This window comes from Marmota flaviventris, chromosome 2, assembly GCF_047511675.1.
Source record: "Marmota flaviventris isolate mMarFla1 chromosome 2, mMarFla1.hap1, whole genome shotgun sequence".
Taxonomy (NCBI): Eukaryota; Metazoa; Chordata; class Mammalia; order Rodentia; family Sciuridae; genus Marmota; species Marmota flaviventris.
Genome location: NC_092499.1, coordinates 140114683 through 140135381, shown reverse-complemented (window position 1 = coordinate 140135381; position 20699 = coordinate 140114683). Strand labels below are relative to the sequence as shown.

General features: G+C 36.0%; 1 protein-coding gene across 2 annotated transcripts in view; it reads left to right on the top strand.

Moving 5' to 3' along the window:
* Nucleotides 1-20699, top strand: part of Agbl1 (AGBL carboxypeptidase 1) — a 705341-nt gene that overhangs the window by 462413 nt on the left and 222229 nt on the right. For both annotated transcript variants that reach the window (XM_071607355.1, XM_027922002.2), the window contains exon 20: nucleotides 17734-17897. In XM_071607355.1, coding sequence (XP_071463456.1) covers nucleotides 17734-17897 — 164 coding nt within the window. The remainder of the gene's footprint in view (nucleotides 1-17733; nucleotides 17898-20699) is intronic.

Genomic DNA, 20699 nt, shown 5'->3' with positions numbered 1-20699 from the left:
TTACTTCCTAACTCCACCTCACAATAGTCCATTCAGCCATCAGTAAATTAATCCATTTAATACACATTTGTTGGTTAATTCATTTAATTCACATTTGATAGATTAATTCATGTTTGAAGTCAGAGCCCTTACAATCCAATTATTGCCTAAAACTACACCTCTGAACTTTGCTGTATTGAGGACAATGCTTTCAACACATGAGCTTTTGAAGGGACACCCAGATCCAAAACATAACAGTTCTGATTTGACTGATCATATATCTCTGTAACCTAGCTTCTCCCTCCTGTCTCCCTCTCCTATTTGGTGAAGAATTTCTTTGTTCACCAGGCCATAGCTCTTGTGGAGTTACTCCCTCACTATCCACCCCCATCACCAATATTTTCCATTGTTTAACCTGCTGGAAACAGGACATGGGGTGGGGCAGAAAGATGAAGTGTATCTTTGTAGCATACAACTTAGCCTATGCCTTTATACTGCTTTTAATAATAAAATGCTTTCTGTGGCACGTTCTTCCTTAGTTAATATTAGAACGGTCCTTTCTTTCTTCAGAACTTACCTAAAGGACAGGTAGAGAGAGGTAGGAAAATCCCAGATCTCTGTTTGAATTACAAATAAACTAAGAGTATTTATTTTAATGTGTTTTCTCTTCTCCTCTCCTTTATTATATTCTAATCTTCATTCTTGCTTTCACCTAATTTCCCAGCCCTCTATCTGGCCTCAGCTATGTTGATTCCCTGGGCTTTATTTCTTTTGAAGACCAACAGGTTTTTTTTTAATCCTAGTTTTTGCTTCCAAGGCCCTCACCCTCCTCATTTATCTGTTTGATTACTTTTGCTAATATGCTCAAGTGTCCATCCCAGCCCTTCCACTAAGCCCTAAGCAGCCTTAAGTCTCCCATAAGTCTTTCAAGAAGGGAAAGCTGAATTACAATGAAGCCAACTGCACAAATCTTGAAGCCCACTCGATTCCCTTTTGGTCAATCTGTTTTCTGGCCATAGTAAAAGTGTGTATCATCCTGCTTCTTGTCACAAGCTTCCCTTACTTCCTGAGATTTTCAGATTAGTATTCTGAAAGGGTGTTCTCTGATGGCATTAGTGGGAAATCAGACTGTCAATTTATTTATACCCAGCCTCAGGGCAGAAACACTGTGCATGCGTAAAGCTACTGGGATGCAGAAAATTCTCTCTGTGTATATATATATGTATAAACATATTGACTGGAGGTGATGTTTAGAATGGAAATCCTTTGCCCTGAGCATTTAGTAGGAAAAATGAGTAACAGTAGGATATGAAAGTACTACAGAAAGAATTGTTGTTGCCAAAGGAGGTCATTTTTTTCAAATTTGTGCTTAATAATATATTTCCTGGAAAGGCTGTGCTCTATATGTAATTACTGTGTTCTTTACATGTGGACTTGAGTAGCCCAAACTTAAGGTGTTGGACTGCCCACATATCATATGAAAGGAAGCATTCCTTGTTATATCTCATACTTCTGATCCCGATGAAATGTGCCAATTACCTGGGGTATACCAGAAGGGAGCAATTATAACTGGTGGGCTAACAGCTGTGGTGTCTTGATGAGAAACACCCTTACCCCAGGGAAGCTGAGTTTGGTTTCCAGCTCTCCTGCTTATTGAGCATTCAGAGATAAGATGTTTAACTTCTGTGAAACTCATCTTTAGGGTTGTGGTAAGTTGGAGCTTGGAAGCCATGATGAATTGCTGTTGAATTCCCTCCCAGATGCTTTAGCAACATTTTGAATCATCACATTATGGTAGATCAGAGACCTTGTTAGGTTGGGATCAATTTTCTGTTCAAAAGAGGTGTGTGGATTCCCAGCAAACAAGAGATGTGTGACTTGTGTAAGAGGAGAACAGGATTGGAGGCTCCATCCATCTTATATACCTGGACTATTAAGGAAACACCAGCCACAATAAGGGAAAGCAAATGCTTTCTAGGGACCGCACTGTAATACCTTAAGGTAGAGATCTATTTGCTTACATCAAGAAAAAATGTAGATGAGAAGACCCATAGATGGGAAATTCCAAAGAATGCAATTACATATCTGCCCCAGCCAGTTCCTGAGTCAGAAGGATAACTGGACCCACTATTTGAGACCAGATGATTCTTCCCTTATGGGTTCTGCTTGGGTCTCACTGAAAGGAACCCAAAGAGCAGTGAATGAGTTGTAAGAAGGTAATATCTCTCACCTCCCTCTACAAACTCCTCCTTACTGAAGCTGCCCACTCAGTCCAGTCTCAACTAGGAGAAGCTTTGCCTTTGAATAAAGATTAAAATATCTATTTATGTATTTCATAGGATTTTTCTAATTTGATTTTCTATCACAAAAAAAAAAAAAAAAAATGGAAGTCATGAGATCTGCCTGAGCTCACTCAGAAGCATCAGGAAAACTACTTCTAATGAGGTAAATTATGTGGGATGTAACCTCAAGCCTCATGTAGGTTCAAAGGTTATGGTAATGTTCTCTTGTAAAAGAAGAACATAAGGTGATTGGCTATTTGTACTATACAGAAAACAAAAGGGAATATTTTCACAGACAGAAGCAAGCAAAGGCTTTTCAATTAAGAAAATTCCTTGCTTAATTTAGTCTCTCTCCCACTTCCCCACCACTATCCTCAAGCTATTCATATAAGGCCTGAAGATTTCCAGATTTCTAATTTCCCCCCCTAGAATTTACCTGTTCTGTTCCATTCCTTTGAGCCCTAAACCTCTACTGAATGGAGGTTGTATATTGGTAGTACACTGATGAGCAGCATAAAATAAATGTTATTTTGTTTACTAATTCATGACATATAAGGAGCCATTAACAAAAAGAATCTCTAGTGTTGTAAAATTGATGGATGAGATGGTTTAAAACAGGGTGATTTTAAAAATTTCCTTTAAATAATACATTACACATGACCAGCACTCTGAAGGTAAAAATACTATAATCTATTTGGCAGGTGGATCTGCCACAGCCTCATCTCCATGCCCAATAGCAGGGTTTTCTCTCCTGGGAACACTATTGGCTGCCTACTTTGCAGAATTTCAGCACCATGTTTCTATCTTCTGCTACCTGTGGCTGCATCTTGAGCTTCTTAAGCCTTCCATCGACAGTGCATAGCTATTCTTTTTCCAACAACAGCCTCTCACCTGAACACTTCCCCTTATGTAAAAATGAGACAGCTAAACGAGGCTGGAGGCAGGCAGAAAGAAGACAGGGCTGATTGGAAAAGGTTTCATTAAAAAATAAAACATTTCTCCCTGTTTGAAGTGAACAAAGTCTGCTGGCAAGTGATCTGCTTGCTGGGTTTTCCAGCTGTTCCCTCCTGAGCACTTGGGTATCAAAGCCATATGGGCCTACGGTAGGACTGTTTGCTCTGTTGCCACAGCAATTACAGCCTGACAGTGCTCAGGTCTGTCACCGTTTTCAGTACTATTATTACTCCTCTGCTCATGGATTCTGAAGGTCTATCTGCACAGACACAAACACTGGGGAATCACAGGCACAGCATTTGCAGCCACTGCTCAGAGACTTTTGAATTGATATGAATTTAGTATGTTCCCTTTATCTGGTAAGCAGAACCAAAGGTGTTTAGACTTACACCCACAGGAAAGAAGCATTTCTGCAGGAAATGTCAGTTTTCTACTTTAGAAAGGAGCAGACCGGAGGTTGCAAAGTATCTTCATTTTAATTTGAAAAGATCTACCATCTATATTATTGGATCAGGTCTTTCAGTCTGCATCTAGGCTCAGAGTCATATTCAATGCAAAACTGAGACCCAGACTTGAAGCCTGGACAATGGATTCTTCCATTACTTTGCAAAAATAATTTTCATAAATAAATTCATGAAAAGCACAAACAAATACATTTCCTCTTCAGAATAATCAGAAGGCTTTGCATTCTTATTGTATACATTTGCCTGTATCATCATATTTTCAAATCTATTGGCAATTGGGTAGATGCCATTGTGTGAAGACAGCAAAGTTTCAGAATGATTAAGAGATAATCTTTTCTTATGGTTAATTATATTAATAATCCAATGTTGTCAATGAAATTTTCTTATTGGCTTTTTAGTTCAAACATTTTAAAATTAACCATTATTTCTTAATTTACTTATTGACTCAATATAAGGGTTTTGCATAGCAATCTTATTGCTTTTAAGCTTTGAAGGATGATTTTTCTCTGCATTTGGTCAGGCCTCATTTACTGAACTAAATACAAAGTTGTTATGTTGCTTTTGGTCAGATATTATCTTTTGGATCATAACAGCAAATCCTAGCCACACATAAATCTTCAGCCCTAATGGATCTGAGCCCCATTCCTATTTATATTTGTTTTCTGCCTACTCAGTCTCTTTCCAAAGAACTTGATGAAGAAAAACAATACAAGTATCAATGGGGGCTAGTTTTAGTGACTGGAAATGCTTACAACTTGAATGCATACAGGGGTCACAGAGAAAACACAAATGCAAGGGACTGGGAAAATACAGTATGGGTTGAACTGCATATGTTGCTGTACCTGCTTAGTTATACAGCTTTAAAATTATATGTAGAAGCAAACATGGCATCCAAATTAAGTTTGTGTATAGGTACACATGTTCCAAAGTCCAGCCTAAGCCAAACAATGTATTTTTTCTTTGAACATTCAAGGTGTTTCCCATTTTTAGTGAAGTTCTAGCTTCCCTAGAAGGATATAAAACCCTTGAGGATTGATATCTTTTCTTATCCCTTTTGATGGTTCTTTAAAGGCCCACACAGGACTCCAAAATCACACCCTATGACAAACGCTGTGCTTAGGGTGTAATATTGAAGGTGGTCTTTTGGGGATGGGAGGCACATAAAATCACCCTTGGTAGTTGAGACCTTGCTTCTTTCAGTTCAACTTCTAGAACAGGGTCATGTGCACAGTGAGAGGTAAATAAATGTTCATTATGAGAGAGAGTGGACACTAGGCTCTCATACCTGGTGATGATAATGCTGACCCAGCCATGTTGGCAACTTTCAAAAAAGCATGCAATTATTCAAGAAACAAGGGAAATCTGAAAACAATGGCTATGCACAAATTTACCTGAAACCTGAGAGGAACTGTCAATTGTCCACCAACATTTATTGGTTCATACAACAATTTAAAACCTCTTGGCAAGCACAAGCATGTAATTCCCAAACACAGTATGGTCTAGGGTTCTGAGGGATATTGCTAAGGTCTCAGCAGAGTGCAAGTTTCCATGAGATGCACTCTGGCCCCTTTGAATGGTCATCACATAGCTCCATCTAACTTTCTGACCAACTTCTCTGACTAGCCAATGACTCTCTCTTTTGGGACAATTTCTCTCTACTTCAAGCTCTGAATTTCCTTTCTTTAATTTAACTTTTGCTTTCCATATAAATTAAGTACACTAGGAATGCTATTCTTTTATCTCATCTTACTCAACAACTTTAATTGGACATAGAGATTAAAATCTCCAACCTCTCCTGAATTTCAGTCAGTAATACTTGTCTTTCTGTTTTATCCACATCAATTTGACTAAGAAAACATGGAGAAAAGTAAAGATTTCCCTCAGAAGGAAGAGAATGAAAACTAAGCAGAGATGAGTGGCATTTATGTATCCAAATCAATACACAGATACACACATGTATATTTGTGATCTGTACAATTCTATTAGGTCTCTGAGTGTGATATTGCATGTGGTTAAAAAAAAGTGCCTGAAATAATCCACATTTATGGAGCCCCTATACTGTGCCTCAATGCAGGGCATGTATATTTTATATCATATTTAATCTTCACAGGAGCACTTTGGTGACAGGTAATGTTTTCCCATTTTAAGAATGAGGACCTGGAACTTGAAGGGGTTATGTAGTATTTGGATGTGGTCAATTCGATAGGGTATGACAGAATTAGGGTTCAGAGATCTGACTATCATCACCGCATTCTCTTTACACTACTCAAAGCAGAGGCTTCTTGGGGAGCATGTTTAGGAACTACTCAAAGTATCTGCTGACCCATTGTTCAGAAACTGTTGGCTCCTTGGTTGCTGAGATGATATGACAGGAGCTTATATTGAACATGAATGGACACAATCACAATTCCTGCTTCACTGATAAGATCAGATGAACTAAAAACACATTACATGACTGATTGATCTTTTAGCCCAACTCTCTTATTTAATCACAGACACAAATTCATGGATATTTCACAGGCAAGCACTAATCTGTCCTTCACACTTTGAGAAGCATTGGGTGTGATTACCATGGTACTCCCACCCAGCAAAAACTGCCTACTGTACAGCATGACCAATGGAAGAATGTGTAGAGAACCACTGTAATCCATATGGGAGAGTTGGGAGCTGCTTCTTCATGTTAATGTTATGCCATCTTTGTGAAAACAGTTTTGATTTTTATATCTTTGTCTTCATTTTCTGAGGAGACTGGGTGAACATGGATGGGCTGATGTGGAACCTGGGTTAAGACTGATATTCCCCAGTTTGCATTCAGAAGTCATGTTGATTGCTAGCAGGTTAAAATAGTTTCACACCTGAGGGTTAATAGCCACTGCTCATCCAAATGAAGCCCTTACCCACTTCTCTAACCTGTTCTCTCCCACTCCTTCCCTGATCCTCCAGAACCTTCTTGGATTTCAGAAACCAAAGAGCTAACATTAGGTAAAGAAAAGCTCTGCTCCATTGCAATGACTAGCATCTGTTCAAAGTGATCTTTGTCCCTCTAAGATGAATTTCTCAAGATGATGGCTATAATCCATGGGGATGTTGAGTATAGAAGCACATCCCTTCTTCTTCCATTTGGTGGTACTAGAAGGAAAATTCAAACATAGGACTGAAAGAATCCACAGAGTTCAAGAGTTATAGGATTATTCCTTTGTCATCAAATAAAATGGTCCCCAGCAGGTTTTGTAAGCCAGGGCCAGAGCTAAGGGATCAGAGTCAGAGAAAATGAGCGCAGGAGCCATTGGGTGGAAATAGTGAAGGAGGGAGGTCTTTAAGACTGGGCTTGTGTGTGTACCTGTTCCATATTGAGAGAGCTTCACGGTCTTTTGGTGGACACATGGAGAAGGGAATGGAGAATTTGGAAAGTAGAACTTTGGGGATGTATAACCTGTAAGAAAGGATGAACTCCAGATTTATAGGAACTATTGGGAATCAAATATGTGATATGTAAAACCTTAGGTATCGGCATAGATATTTGCTTGGAGTCAGGGGACTATTTTTGTTTACCCTGGTTCTACAGGCATTTAACTACATAGCTTTACTCATAGAATTGCCAGTTTATGCATCAATGAAACAGAGATACTCTTGTTTTGTCAAACTCTAGGCTGAATAATGATACAGTCTCTGATTCACATTTGTCCTCATTTATGTGCTCCTGGAAGACATGGAAAGGTAATCACAAAGGACCATACTGTCTGCTGTGTGGTCATTTGTGGTCTGGAAACAATTTCACTAATGAAAGAACCAGAGGATCCAGCATAGAAATGAAGGACACAACTCAAACCTTCAGCCCCACTGGTCCAAGCAAATCTATGGCCTTTTTGCAGTTACTAAGGAAACAATTGCCAGAAATGGAGAGGAAGCTTGGATTGAAAGGATGTCCACAGAGGGGGCTTTGTACAGAGAAGCAGATCTGTTGGATTCTGGCAGAGACACCAACATGCTTGGTGATTGATTTGGTCCACAGCATGAAAGCATTAGAGTCCATTTGTTGGGGTCGATAAGTGGGGATGCTGTAGAGCCCATCCACTCTCCTGCTCTTTCTCGTCTTTCTCACCTATTAGAGTTTTTAGATCTGCATGGCTGCATTGGCACAGTTTAACTTCTCTGTTGAGTGTATGTCAGGGCAGAGATGTATTCATCTCTTAATTCAAGTACAGAGTCTCTTCAAACCAGTTTAAAACTTCAAAGTCACTCTCAACTTGCACTTTGTAAAGGTTATGAGAATATTTCCAGGGACAATACCAAGGATATAGATATCTCATTGCTATATCTTTTCTAGACCCTAAGTTACAAAATATTTGTACCAAAAGAAAAATGCCCAGGCCTAGAATCCAAAAAAAAAAAAAAAATTAAGTGGACTTTAGGGAACACCAAATAGGTCATGTGCAGGAAAAAGCAGAGGCTTAAGAAGCTCGATAAGCCTAGCCAGACTGTCCCCTTGTCTTTTGTCATTATCAAGTATTTGAATTAAAATACTTAATTTAAATTTAAGTTTACTCATGCTTCACTTGAAATTATATATTATACAAAATAAACTAGTTTAGATATACTCTCCTTTTCAGGCTTGTTTGCCTTGCTTAAGGAACTATGAGAGGCAAAAGCAATTACTTAGTTTTCATGATTAGAAAACAATAAAGACAATACAAAAAATATTTAAGTCATGCAATCTCACCATGCATTTCTAAGCCATTTTTAACAGTTTAGTGTATATTTATCATAACATTTAAAAAAAAAAAAAACTATGACCATAATGGATACACTATGACATGTCATAACTTTATCTCCATGGTGTTGCCTGTTCCAAAAACATCATTATGTTAATATTCTATGATATACATACCCTCAAGTTTATTGGACTAGTAATATACTGGGATACATTTGAGAGTTTCTCATTTTATAATTATTTTCTTAAAATTAATTTCTGGAATTTGGGTTATGAAGGCTTTTGAAATAATTTCCAAATTGTCCTTGGGAAATACTGTAGGGATATGCTCCTCCATTTATGACAGGGTCTAACAATGCCTGAATCCAGCCCTTTGCCAGAAGACCATTAAGATTTGGAAGGTGAGGGTGAGTTGAGATTGAGAAGCAAATCATGCTGTTTTATTGTTATATTAATTTGCATTTTATATCAAAGGAAGTTAATTTTTCCTTCACTGCAATTATGTTTATTTTGTTGTTTCCATTTTAGTTTGTGATATTTGGGGCTATTTAGACATATTATAATTTTATTCCTTTGATCATTCCTATTTCCCTTTATGGTTTGTTCTGATGAGAATAGGCATTGGAAGACTTTCTCCTGCCTAGAGATGATAATACACGTAAACTTATATTTTATTTTTTATCATCAAATTTTTTGAACATTTAACCCTTTAATAAAAAAGCAAATTTCATTTTTGTGGTAATAATTTTCCATCAAATACTAACCAATTGCTATTTCTTTCTCTTTATCATAGAACATTTCCTGGTACTATGAGAGCATATTTTTCACATGCAAAGTTTTACATTTTCCAAGGTTGTTTGTGCTTTTTGTATTTTTTCCTTGATCTGTCTGCCATGTTTTGCATCAATATCATAACATTTATTTGCAGGAATACTTTGGAGATATTGTAGGTTTTGTTCTAGGCCATAGCAATAGAGGAATGATTGCAATAGAGTGAGTCACACAACTTTTTTTATTTTCCAGTGCATATAAAAGTTGTGTTTATACTACACTGTAGTCCATTAAATGTACAATAGCATTATATCTAATAAAGGACATACCTTTATTAGATTAATTAAATTAATCTAATAATTTAATTTAAAAATACTATATAGCCAAAAAATGCTGATGATTATCTGAGCTAGTTAGGAAAATGGTGCCAATTAGAAGCAGACTTGCCCCAATGCTTAAATTTGTAAAAAAAAATAAAATATCTGTGAAGCACATTTAAACAAAGCACAATAAAATGAGGTATGCCTATACTGAAGCATATAATAGGCTTTTCCTAACTTTAAGGAAAAATCACATTATTATATTTTACTCTTTATTTCCAGATTCTTGTGGGATATTCTTGCCATGTTTGCTTCTAAAGTGGAATTAGTTTGCCAAGTCTGAAAATCCTCCTTGGTGTTTTAATTTCCTATGCTTTTTTAGACTAATATGAAAAGAATTGATATTGCATGGTATTTGGTCTTGCTTTCCCAGAACTCAGCACATTTCTTCATTTGTTTAAATTTTCCTTGTTATCTCCTGATAAAACCCTAACATTTATCACATAACCCTTGGGTAGTTATTACTAATTTCATTCTCAGATATTTTGTAGTTAGCGTGCCATTGTGAATGAAATTCTTATTATACTTTATAATTTATTTTGCTAGTTTATAGAAAAAATTGATTTTTGTATATTTAATTTGTAACCTTGTCTATTTACTCGATTCTTGCCTTATATCTAATAAATTGCATGTTCTAGTTGATTCCTTTGGTTTGTTTTAGTATATAATTAGTCTTCAAGTAATGATAATGTGATTCCTTCTTTCAAATATGTATGACTCATTTTCTTATTGAATTGCCTGAAACTTTTTAAATGATGGTAAACAAATAATGGTGAGAGCAGGCCCTAGTTTGGGACATAGTTTTGATAAGGACTGTGTGCTATTTAACTATTTTGTTTATGTAGTAAGTATTTGTTATTATTATTGATAATAATGGATGCTTTTACAATGTGAAATGGGTCAAGTGCCAATCTCAAGTTTTATATTCATCACTCACTAAAGTATTTTAGCAGCTTCATGAGCGATGTATTATTTCTCTTATTTCCATTTATGAGAAAATGGAGGCACTGTAAAGTCAAATGACTTCCTTGAGATCATACAGTTACAAGTGGAATCATAGGATTGAACCTCAGCAATCTGGGCCTCAGGGTCTATGTCTACACCCACCAGGCATACTGCCCTCTGGTTTAGAGTGCATTCTTATCGGGTCATATATTACATACAACTTGTGTTAAAGTCATGCATTTATCCAGAGGTTCCTTTTCTCTGTCTTTCGTTTTCTTTTTATCATTGATATCAGTGGAAATCTAATGACACCATCTCCATGCCATTCTTAAGAAAATAATCTTTAGATCTTATTGTATAATTTTTTAATATATCCTATTTCTGAACAGTTTTCTTTAATTAGGATGCATACTGATACTTGTATCTATCTACTTACCTACCTACCTATCAGATTAAGTTGCTGTTTAACTTCTTATAATGGTCAGGTTTTTTTGTTTGTTTATTTTCAGCATCATACTAACGTTTTAAGGAAAATTTTAAAGTTTTTCCTCATGTACATATGGTTTGCATTCATTGCTTGCCTTCTGATTTTGTCTTGAGACCTTCACATATAAGTGACTTTTGCGGGAACAAATATTTTTTCCTCAAAATTCTGTATATCTTGCTTCACTGTTGTTAGTATTTAGTACTGTGAGCAAATCTTACACCACTTTCCATGTCTTTTCATTAACTGGATCTCATCTATTCAGTGAGCCTGTGGATCAGTTATTGTTTGGAATCTTTATCTTCCTCATCCTTACTCCTCTCTCTTTCTCCTTGGCTTCTATTTTGACAACCCTATTATCTCATTCTGAAGTTCAATATTAGGGGCATATCGCTTTCCCTTAATCTGTCCTAAAATTCTTATTTATATATTTAGCTCATCATTTCAATCTATTTTTCCACTTAAGATGTTGGAAAATGTCTTGAAGTTGTCTTCTATGTAATGCATTTTATTTTCTGCATCAGTCTGTTAATGCTTTCCATTTTGGCTTTTAATTTAGAAATTGTATTTTCCATCTCATAATGCAATCTCTTCTAATCTATTGCTGTTCCCTTTTCATGCTTTGGTGGTACTTTCATCAGCACAACATCCTCTTGTGTCTTTCTGGAGACTATAAATTTCTGTAAATTAATTGCATAGAGAGACATTGGTTCGGGACGTTCAGAATGCCCTTGTTTTAATTGAGTTATTTATCCATAGGTATAATATTTTCCCTCTGAATATTTCTATAGAGTATTCAACCATGCTCAGTTTTATAAAGAGATAGACTTTGCCAGAGGTTGCTATAGGTTTGGGGTTTAACTGATACTAAGTCTCATCTGTTTATAACCTGGGTTTTGTGGGAAAAGTAGAGGACCATACAAGTTTTGAGGGTTGATTGGAAACAACTATACAAAGCCAGGATCTTCAGAGATGACAAGAGCAGTCAATAAATATGGAAACTGCAATTTAAATCACAAACTAAAATATCTGACTGTTTTAGCCATAGTTTAAGTAGAGCAGAAAAAGATAGCAAAGTCTTAATAAAGACTTTAATTTAATTGTTAAATATAGTCCTACTTTTAGTGACCCTTTACTGACAGGGTCTTAAGTACTCAGGGAAAAAAGACACAAGTTCTAGTGGGAGAAAAGGACAATAAAACTAATCAACAAAGACTTTTTTTCAAAATTAAAAAAAAAGAATTTTAAAAATTGTAAAATGTTTGAACAAAGAAGCCTACTTTATTGATATTTAACAAAAAATCAAACTAATGAATGATATGCAGAAAACTGCATAGAAAGGAATAATTAGGTGCAGTAACATAAATTAAATGTTTATAAGTGTTTTAGAAGGTCTTTGAGATGGATGAGCTAGTGAACTGATTCAACAAAGTGGGAGAAAGAATTATTAAAAAGAAACATTAATATAAAAAATGTTTAGAATTTATTATAGTGAATAAAAAACCCCAGAAATTATGAAAGTAAGATCAAGAGATGGGGGATGAAATTAAAATAAGTAAGTTTAATAGTAGCTTATCTTTGATTTCCTTGTCAGAGAGTAGGGGAGATGCAATATTCAAAATGACATTTTTCTAGAGTTGTTGAAAGATACCAATGACAGTGTCAATAACTTCCAAGTGAAAGAAATGAAAATAATTGTAAATTTTGTTCAGAATATCAAAGATACATAGAAGATCTTACAAATAGCTAAAGGGAGATTTAGCATTCATTTATTAGCATATGATAGCTGAATCATTTTTTTAAGTAGCAGTAATTTTGTAAATGTTTGTTGTATGAATGTCCTCTTGAGAGGATAATAGAGCCCTCTCTCTTCCAAGTACTTATATTTTACATGCAAACTATAGCAACAAAGTCTGAAAGTGTTTGGGGGCTGAGGGTAGCCACCTCCACTTTCACTGTTAACTCTTCACGATAAATATCATCATCTCATGATTTGTATCTTGCTTTATTTTAACTATCATTAAATCATGAGCATTTCTCACATTGCCAAATGGTTGTTATAATTATCATTTTAATGACTTCATTATATTCTATCAAATTTATTCCATTATTATTTCTTAGTCATTCCTCCTTTATTAGACATTTAGGGTTTAATTTCCCTCAATTTTTGATTATTGCATATAACATTGATATAATTTACATTTTTATGCATATAACTTCACTTTTATTTTCAATCAGTTGATTAGGAATTGTTCCCTGAAGTGACATTACCATGTCATATGTTATTGAACAATTTCCCAAAAGGTATGAATCAGACATTTTGATATTTGCCTGCTTTTAGCATAAAATAAGGTCAGCACTGATTATTATAAATTTGAAAATATGTTTACCAATTTTCTGGGTACAAAAGACATGTTTATTTAAGTACTGTAATTGACCATTTTCTCACATTTGTTTAATTTATTAATTGCTTTTCCTCTTTTGCAAATCAATTATCAGTGCTTTGGCTATTTAAACTTATCTTGTTTTGGATCCTAAGATTGTCTTATCAATATGTAACAGATATTCTTCTTTTGGGTCAATTATCAAGAAAACTTTTTTAAAAAAAGATAATGGAGGATCATACAAGTAGATTGGTTTTCTACTGCTATGCAGAGTAGTTCACGTTTTCTAGCAACATTGGTATGAGAATACTGATTTGGCAGACCCTGTCCACTCACCTGACGCTCATCTGTAACCTCTTTTCTCTTACCGTCCTCTTTTTAAGAGGTTGGACAAATTAAAATGTTCTGCTACTAGACTATCATGAAGCTGAAGGTGGCTCTACTATACAGTTCTGGTCAATCAAATGTTAGGTAAAAATTAGTGCCTTCTCCATTTCCCCCCATTTTCTCTTTATTCTTTTTATTTTTATTTTCATTTTTTTATTGATAATGTATTATCTGGAGCTACAGAATTCACCTTTCAATCATGATAAAAAATAAAGGAGCATGGCTAGTAGCATGTCCCTGATTTTAAGTTGCTGAAATAATGCTATGAACCTTCTACTGCGCCCCAAATGTATTAAGAGTGCAAAGTGAAACCCTATTTATTTAAATCACTACAGTCACACGTTTGCATATATGAGGTGTTTAAAGGAGAATTGGATGTCTATTTTATTAATACTCACTTTCAAACTAATCCAAAGCCAACTTTCTTCACAAAATTGCTACTGTGAGCCTATGATGATTGACCATTGTAGAGTTCAAAATTTCTAAATGTTTACTTACCTGTTTATCAGATCACAACCAGATATAGGAATGAGTACCCTAGAAGAAAAATATTATCTATACACTATATTTAAATAGAGTATTTGACAATGGGAGAACACAATATAAAGATACTCAGTGACTTTTTTATCCAGAGAAGTCAAGTTCCACTTGACAAATGCAATATTCATCTGAGAGACAATCCATGCCTCTTCATACTCACTATGTATATCAAATTATTTATATATTTATAATATATGGAGAATATGCCATATGATAGGTATGCACTCTATGACAGGGATGATAAAGTTAAATAATAAATAAATACTGCTCAGTCTTTGCCTTTAAGTATTTTTCTTCCAGACTAGGGATTGAATGAGAGGAGGTCATTCATATAAACCAATATTTTTTTTATACAGTATTAGAGTAAAAATAATTGAGTGTTAAGGAGAAATTAACACTAGTAGTAGAGGACAAAATAAAATCAAGGACTTGGGCAAGTTCTAACACCCATAAAGTTGTTCAGGTTCCTTTAATTGAGGTTTTCTGAACTAGTCATTTTATGATACCAAAACATTACCTGAAATAAACAGGCCAATATCTGGGATATGAAGATATTCTTACATTATAAAAATGCTGTCACTGTAGCTCTTATTGCACAGAAGTGCTCAGGTGTGAAGCAATTGCCCTTAACCTGTCATTATGGAACATGGTATAGGATTTATTCTACATAGAACTTGTTCTTCTTTTGACCTCTACAGAATACCTATAACCTGCTCTGTTAAATGCTGGGGTTTCACATGTGTATAGTGGGTGTCACCTGCCCCAGAGGGGCTGGTGTCTTGCTCTCATTTTCCTTATCTACCACCCTTGCCATCAGCAAGGAGGTGGCCATGGAACAGGAGACAGTGACCTTTAAAGCTTCCTTCCTGCCAACTAGCCAGCATTGCTGGAACCAGGAAGAGCAGCCTAAACAGCGGGGGCAAGAACCGGACCTTACAGCCTTAGCATGAGGGGAGAGATTCTGGGGTTTTTCTCTTTTTAAAAAGCAATCTTTATATTGTTTAGGGAATTAAAAAAAACAATTTGTTCAACATCTGCCTTTCCCTTTGTACTGCTGCTATTTACAGAGGAACAGACTTCTCTTAACTCTGAAGTATCCTTTCTTCAGGAAACAGGTGTCAAAGCATGCAGCAAATCAAATTTTCCACTATCTGAAATAAACTTGAGGACTTTCCACTTCCCTTTATGCTTTTACCTAGGATTCTTTGGTGAATCTTGTGATTTCTTGATTTGGCACTGTGATTTTTCTTGGAATGCTCATGATCAAGCTTTTAAAATTCTTATTACTTATCCCTGTCTTTTATATTGATATCATCTGAGTGTAAAAACCTATTTTGGGCTGAGGATGTGGCTCAAGGTAGCGCACTTGCCTTGCATGCGCGGGGCGCTGGATTCGATCCTCAGCACCATATAAAAAATAAAATAAAGATGTTGTGTCCACTGAAAACTAAAAAATAATAGTAAAATTTCTCTCTCTCTCTCTTTAAAAAAAACCTATTTTGATTTTTAATTGACACACAATAACTGTACATATTTGTGGGGTACAGTGTGGTATTTTAAAACATATACACCCTGGGTAATAGTCAAGGCAGAGTAATTAGATCCATCATATGATACATGTATCATATGATGAGCCCCAAGTTAAATGTTTCCTCTTTTCTAGCACATTTATTTGTGCTAGAAAGAATCAAAATAATTTTCTTTTAGCTATTTTTAAAATATATAATAAATTGCTAACTATTTTATTAAAGTATAACTTATTGTGTAGTACATAATAATATATTAAGTAATAATTCACTTAATATATTATGTAATTATTCACTATTAATTTATTTTTTAACTAGATAAAATATAATTTGTAAATATGAACACCTCAGGAGCATCTGACTTCTGTCATATCAAACACCTTCATGAGGAAAAAGGAAAGAGCAATTAAGCTAATATCAATAAATAGCATGGGTTCTTTGAAACATTCCTTATCATCAGATACTCAGATGACTGGAGGAGTAAATGTAAATCCATTTTGCAGATGAGGAAATCAATGCTAATATAGGTCAGTAAGCTCAAGGTCACAGAATCAGAAAATAGTGAAACCAGGATTTGAACCCAATCCTGATCTAATTTTGAAAGCTGCATACTTCTAACTCTCCTATTCTGTGTACAGCATTTTCTGTTGAGCTTTCATTTCATAATTCATGTGGTAACCTCTATTACTTACTAGCTTTTCTGTCATGGATAAGTGACGTGATTTTATGTGTGTGAATCTGCTTCTTTGTGATATGGTGAAAATAAGAAATTACACCTCACAAGACTTTTGTAATGAATCACTGATTTAATGTATATAAAATAGTTCAGAACAGTACCTGGCATATAGTAAGTGATTAATGCAATTTTGTTAATTGTTATTACTGTCTATTATTTGTTACTTCATAGGTCAGGCCCTAGAGCATGCATGTCTTGACTTTGCTTTCATGAATTATCTCAGTACAACTGAAAAGGTAGTTTTAAGTATATATATATATATATATATATATATATATATATATATATATATATATATATATATATATTCAGTTTTAGTATTTATGTGTGAAGGATTCCCCTCACTCTTCTCCACTGGTTGACAAATTAATTTAGGAGAATATATAGAGAGTTCCTGTTAGTAAGATTGCATTTTTGTTTCAGCAATGGAAACTTTCTGACAGAAGTATTGCTGCTTTGACTGCAGTGGTGTGGCAATAGCTTATTACTGATCCTGCAACTGCCCTCTGCTCTTCATGGCCACCCACCAGCTTAATATTTGCTATGGTTTGGATGTGAGGTGTCCCCCAAAAGCTCATGTGTGAGACAATGCAAGAAGGTTCAGAGAAGAAATGTTTGAGTTATGAGGGCCTTAACCCAATTAGTGAATTAATCGCCTGAAGCTATTGAGTGGTAACTAAAGGGGTGGCTGGAGGAGGTGGGGCACTGGGGGTGTGGCTTCGGGGTTCATATTTGTATCTGGTGAGTGGAGTTGCTCTCTCTGCTTTCTGATCATCATATGAGCTGCTTCCCTCTGCCACTTTTCTGCCATGATGATCTGTCTCACCCTGAGCCCTGAGGAATGGAGCCTGCTTTCTATAGATTGAGACCTCTGAAACCATGAGCCCCAAGTTAAATGTTTCCTCCTCTACAGTTGTGCTTTTAGGTCTTTTAGTCACAGCAGCAAAAAAAAAAAAAGCTGACTAAAACAACATTGCTTCTAGGGAACCTTGGATGTTCACATAACCCAGGCTGAAAATCGCCAATCCATGGCGCCCTCAAGAAAACACATTGGACAGTGACTGACACATACCATTAACTCTCAATTTCTGTGATAGGCATGTGTCTGGGAGTCCTTCCTCCTTATCTCAAATTGTCACAACTCAATTCCCATTACATAGTGACAGTTGACTGCTTTGTTTAACTGGCAGGGTCTCCAGTTTGGCACCAGTGAACTGGAGGAGATGGGAGCCATGTTCTGCTTGGGCCTCCTCATCTTGGAACTCAAATCTGTAAGCTGCAGCCATCAGCTCCTGGCTCGAGCTGCAACTCTGCTGAATGCAGAGGAAGATGCTCTGGATCACCATCCCCAGCGGTAAGATGCTCATGAGGGCACAAGTGACATTTAGATCTTTGTATTCCTTTTGCAGAATATTTTAGTATTCCAGGTCAAGTGCATCCAGGGGGTCTTTGACAGACAGAAAATATGGAAGAGCTGCTGAATGAAGGTAAGTTCTGTTAATTTGTATAGTAAGCCAGACCCAAGATATCCTTCCTTCCTCTGGAAGACCGGGAGGAGGATGTGGCTCATTTGTTTACATACATGCAATTATAAAGCTTCATGTGTTTATAAATATACACTAATACATTGATATGATTGCATCCCTGTAGTATGCTGTTTTAAGTCCTTTGGGTATAAACTGAAGAGTGGAATAGCTGGGTCAAATGGGGTTCCGTTCCCAGTTTTCCAGGGAATCTCCATACTGCTTTCCATATTGGTTGAGCCAATTTGCAGTCCCTCCAGCAATGTATGAGTGTGCCTTTCTCCCTACATCTTTGCCAACAATTATTGTTTGTATTCTTAATAGTTGCCATTCTGATTGGAGTTAGATGAAATCTTTTTGATTTGCATCACTCTAATTGCTAGCAATGATGAACTTTTTTCATATATTTGTTGATTGATTGTATATCATCATCTGAGAAGTGTCTGTTCAGTTCCTTGGCCCATTTATTGATTAGGTTATTTGTTTTTTTGGTGTTAAGATTTTTGAGTGCTTTTTATATCCTATAGATTAGTGCTTTATCTGATGTGTGTGTGGTAAAAATTTGCTCCCATTCTATTCACCTCACAGATTATTTCTTTTGCTGAGAAGAAGATTTTTGGTTTAAATCCATCCCATTTATTGATTCTTGATTTGAATTCTTGTGCCATAGGAGTCTTATTAAGAAACTTGGGGCCTTATCCAACATGATGGAGATTTGGGCCTATTTTTTCTTCTATTAGGTACAGGGTCTCCAGTTTAATTCCTAGTTCCTTGATCCACTTTGATTTGAGTTTTGTGAGAGGTAGGGGAATTCTGCTATCATATATAACAAATTAGAATAAATAAAATAAAAGAAAAAATAAATTTTCAAAAATAAGTGTAAAAAAATTCTCTGCAAAATTAATCCAAAAAATGTCCCCTTTCTTTGCATTGGACCCTTAGCATCCTTACAAATTCAATTCAGCAAACAAATGTCTATTGAATTGAAAAAAATATATACTAATACATATTGCTTGTGATAAGGAAGATGCAAGGTGACACACATGCACATCTACAGATACTACTATTTGGCAGTGTTTGTATGTGTATAGAATTTTTGAGGCTTTACTCAGTTTAAAAAAACGGCATTATCACTGCCAATATCTAGGCACTTGGGGACAAGAAATGTTTTAATAGTCCCATTCTCCAAAAGTTATGCAACTTCCCAGAAGGCAAGGGGAACCACCTGAAGATAATTAAATACTGGTTCAGAGAACCTGGCTCTGTTAGCAGAGAAAGGCCGGATCTCTGAGAAATGTGAGGGTCATTAATAAGCCAAATGATGGAGAATTATTACTGTAATGAGAACTTTTTGATGCTCTTTTCAATAGACAAATATTTTAGACCTGACCAAAACAAATTCAGGGGGTGAGAAAGAAAGAAATAATAGCCACATGAGAGGAGAGAGGAACCAGAGGACCCAGAAGAGTCAGAAAAGGCTGAGTCATGCCTGCACTTCGAGTGACAGGATGGATGGGGAATTGTGTCTCTTGGTAAATGAGAAGGAGGCTCACCATGAACATGATGTCCAAAGGCAAAGGAAACCATTAATACTGGGCCATTTTGTTCACAGCTCATTTTCATTATTTTTCCTCCTGCCAATGTTAGAATGCTCTTCCAGTGTGACTTCTCACCAAATGACAACTCAAACCTAGAAAGATCTAGCACTCTACATTAATCCTGCTTTGGAAGTCCCTGGCTTCCCGAGACTTAATTACCTAAATGCAGTAATTAACTTGCTCATCACACTGGGCTATAGATCATAGAGTATGGAGAGTTAAATAAATCCAGACCTTCTTCCTCCCAAGAGATGCTGTCACTGATGGCTTTTGTTTTGACATCACAACCACTTGCATCCGCCCCTGCTCCCTCTAGTATGCCTCTGCATCTGAAGGTTCTGTATGTTTGGCTTCCTTATGGTGTTTTTAGACTCTCCCTCTGACAGCAAGTGTTTTCACCTGCCAGGACATATATTTCAACTTGTCTTTTCATCTTTTCCTTGGCTGTGCTGTCCTGGGTGCAGGCACATCTGAATTTTCTTTTTCCACCCACCCCTACCTCCTGCTACTCATTGAGGGAAGATTGAGCAGAACTGGCATTGCTTGCTTTTTCTGAATTGATTGTGCCCGTCCGTTTGATCCAATGCAGTGAGGATTAGTTGCCGGTAAACTGAACAAGAAGAAATCTATCAAAGAAATGTCTTTTCTAATTCGAGTTGAAAGAATTTGGCATATGGCTTCAAAATACAATGGCAGCTATGTGGGTTATCATAAGAAGATAGGTTCACCTGTCTTCCCACCCCAACATCTCACACAAACTATCTATTAGTTTTTCAGGTGCAACTAGTCCAAGGATACTAAGGCTGAGGGTCTCCCCTGGCATCTGATTCTTCTTAAACTGATTCAGCAAATTAAGGGCAGAAAAAAATGTAATAAATATGGCTGATTTGAATAAGTTTGAATTAAGTTTGGGGGGCATGGAGCTTGGTAGAGGGCAAAAAGAAAGTATTTCAACCAGATTTGTATCATAATGTATTTTCCCATTCATTCTCAAGTAATTGGCCAAAAGTGAGTTTGGTTCTTACTCAGAGAGCC